Source organism: Acyrthosiphon pisum, chromosome A1, assembly GCF_005508785.2.
Source record: "Acyrthosiphon pisum isolate AL4f chromosome A1, pea_aphid_22Mar2018_4r6ur, whole genome shotgun sequence".
NCBI lineage: Eukaryota > Metazoa > Arthropoda > Insecta > Hemiptera > Aphididae > Acyrthosiphon > Acyrthosiphon pisum.
In genome coordinates this window covers 105072767-105073802 of record NC_042494.1, presented here as the reverse complement: position 1 = coordinate 105073802, position 1036 = coordinate 105072767, and the positions used below count along the sequence as shown (strand labels likewise).

Sequence of the window (1036 nt, the reverse complement as noted above, 5' to 3'; positions counted from 1 at the left end):
GGAAGTTTTCCTATCGAAAAAGTAGTGAAAATGTCCCCCGTTCCCAAAAACATCCGCTATGAGAGGTGTCACTATTGGGAGTGTCCGTTAGTGAGGTTTCACTGTATAATATTATTAAACAATATAATATAATGATAAGTACGATTTATAACCACACCAGTTAAACTTTGATAGTTGAGGCCCTGGCTGCCTGGCATCTCTTATAGTCTGAAAATGGAGGAAAGAAATGTTTACAATTATTGTACCCACATTTTATAATATAAAAATCAGGAGCATCTATTTCAGTGCACCCAGTTAAAAACTCTCGCGCAATTCAGATGCGGTCATTTGTAGGCTTGTGTATTAAACAAATTTAAAAACTCTAGTAAAACTATTTGATAATATAATATAGTCTATCAAATATTATGATATTTTAAGTTTTTTTTTTTTAGATAAAAAAGATGTCTTTAGCCTGCATGCAAGCAAGCGCCGAAAGACTCTCGAAAAATTTTGAGCGCAAAATGTCAAAGCCAATAATAAAGAAGGAAAGCAAAGTGAATGTCAATGACAAGCAAATAAAAAAAGTGCCGAACATGACTTCTGCAACAGTAATAATTTTCTTATTTTCTTTCAACCTACCTATAGGTACAGTGGCGTACGCAGGATTTTTCAGTGGGGGGGCTTGAAAATTAGTTACAATTTTATTTTTATTTTGTCCAGTCTAATAATTTCAGACGTTTATTTGAGGTATTTTAAAATGTTTGTAACTTTTCCATTTTTGTCTTTTATAGTAGAAAAAATGCTCTGATCATAAACATCGATGCCGGATGTATGTTTTTGGAAGCGAATTGGATCTAGTTGATACTTTTAGGAGGTCGAAATTGAAAATTCTCAGTGCTTTCTAAAATAATTGGAGAAAAAAAATGAAAATTTATTAAAATTGTTTGGTAACCAGCTTGGTTATACCGTCCTCATTTGGATTGTATTTGATTAATTTAAATTTATTTTTCTATAAATATCAATAAAAAATTATTCATTCGGTCAAAAAGCTTAAAAA

General features: G+C 31.2%; 1 protein-coding gene across 1 annotated transcript in view; it reads left to right on the top strand.

The window, feature by feature from the left end:
- Positions 1–436: 436 nt before the first annotated feature.
- Positions 437–1036, top strand: part of LOC103310326 — a 2756-nt gene continuing 2156 nt past the window's right edge. The window contains exon 1 of the mRNA XM_008188246.3: positions 437–587. Coding sequence (XP_008186468.1) covers positions 441–587 — 147 coding nt within the window. The 5' untranslated portion in view covers positions 437–440. The remainder of the gene's footprint in view (positions 588–1036) is intronic.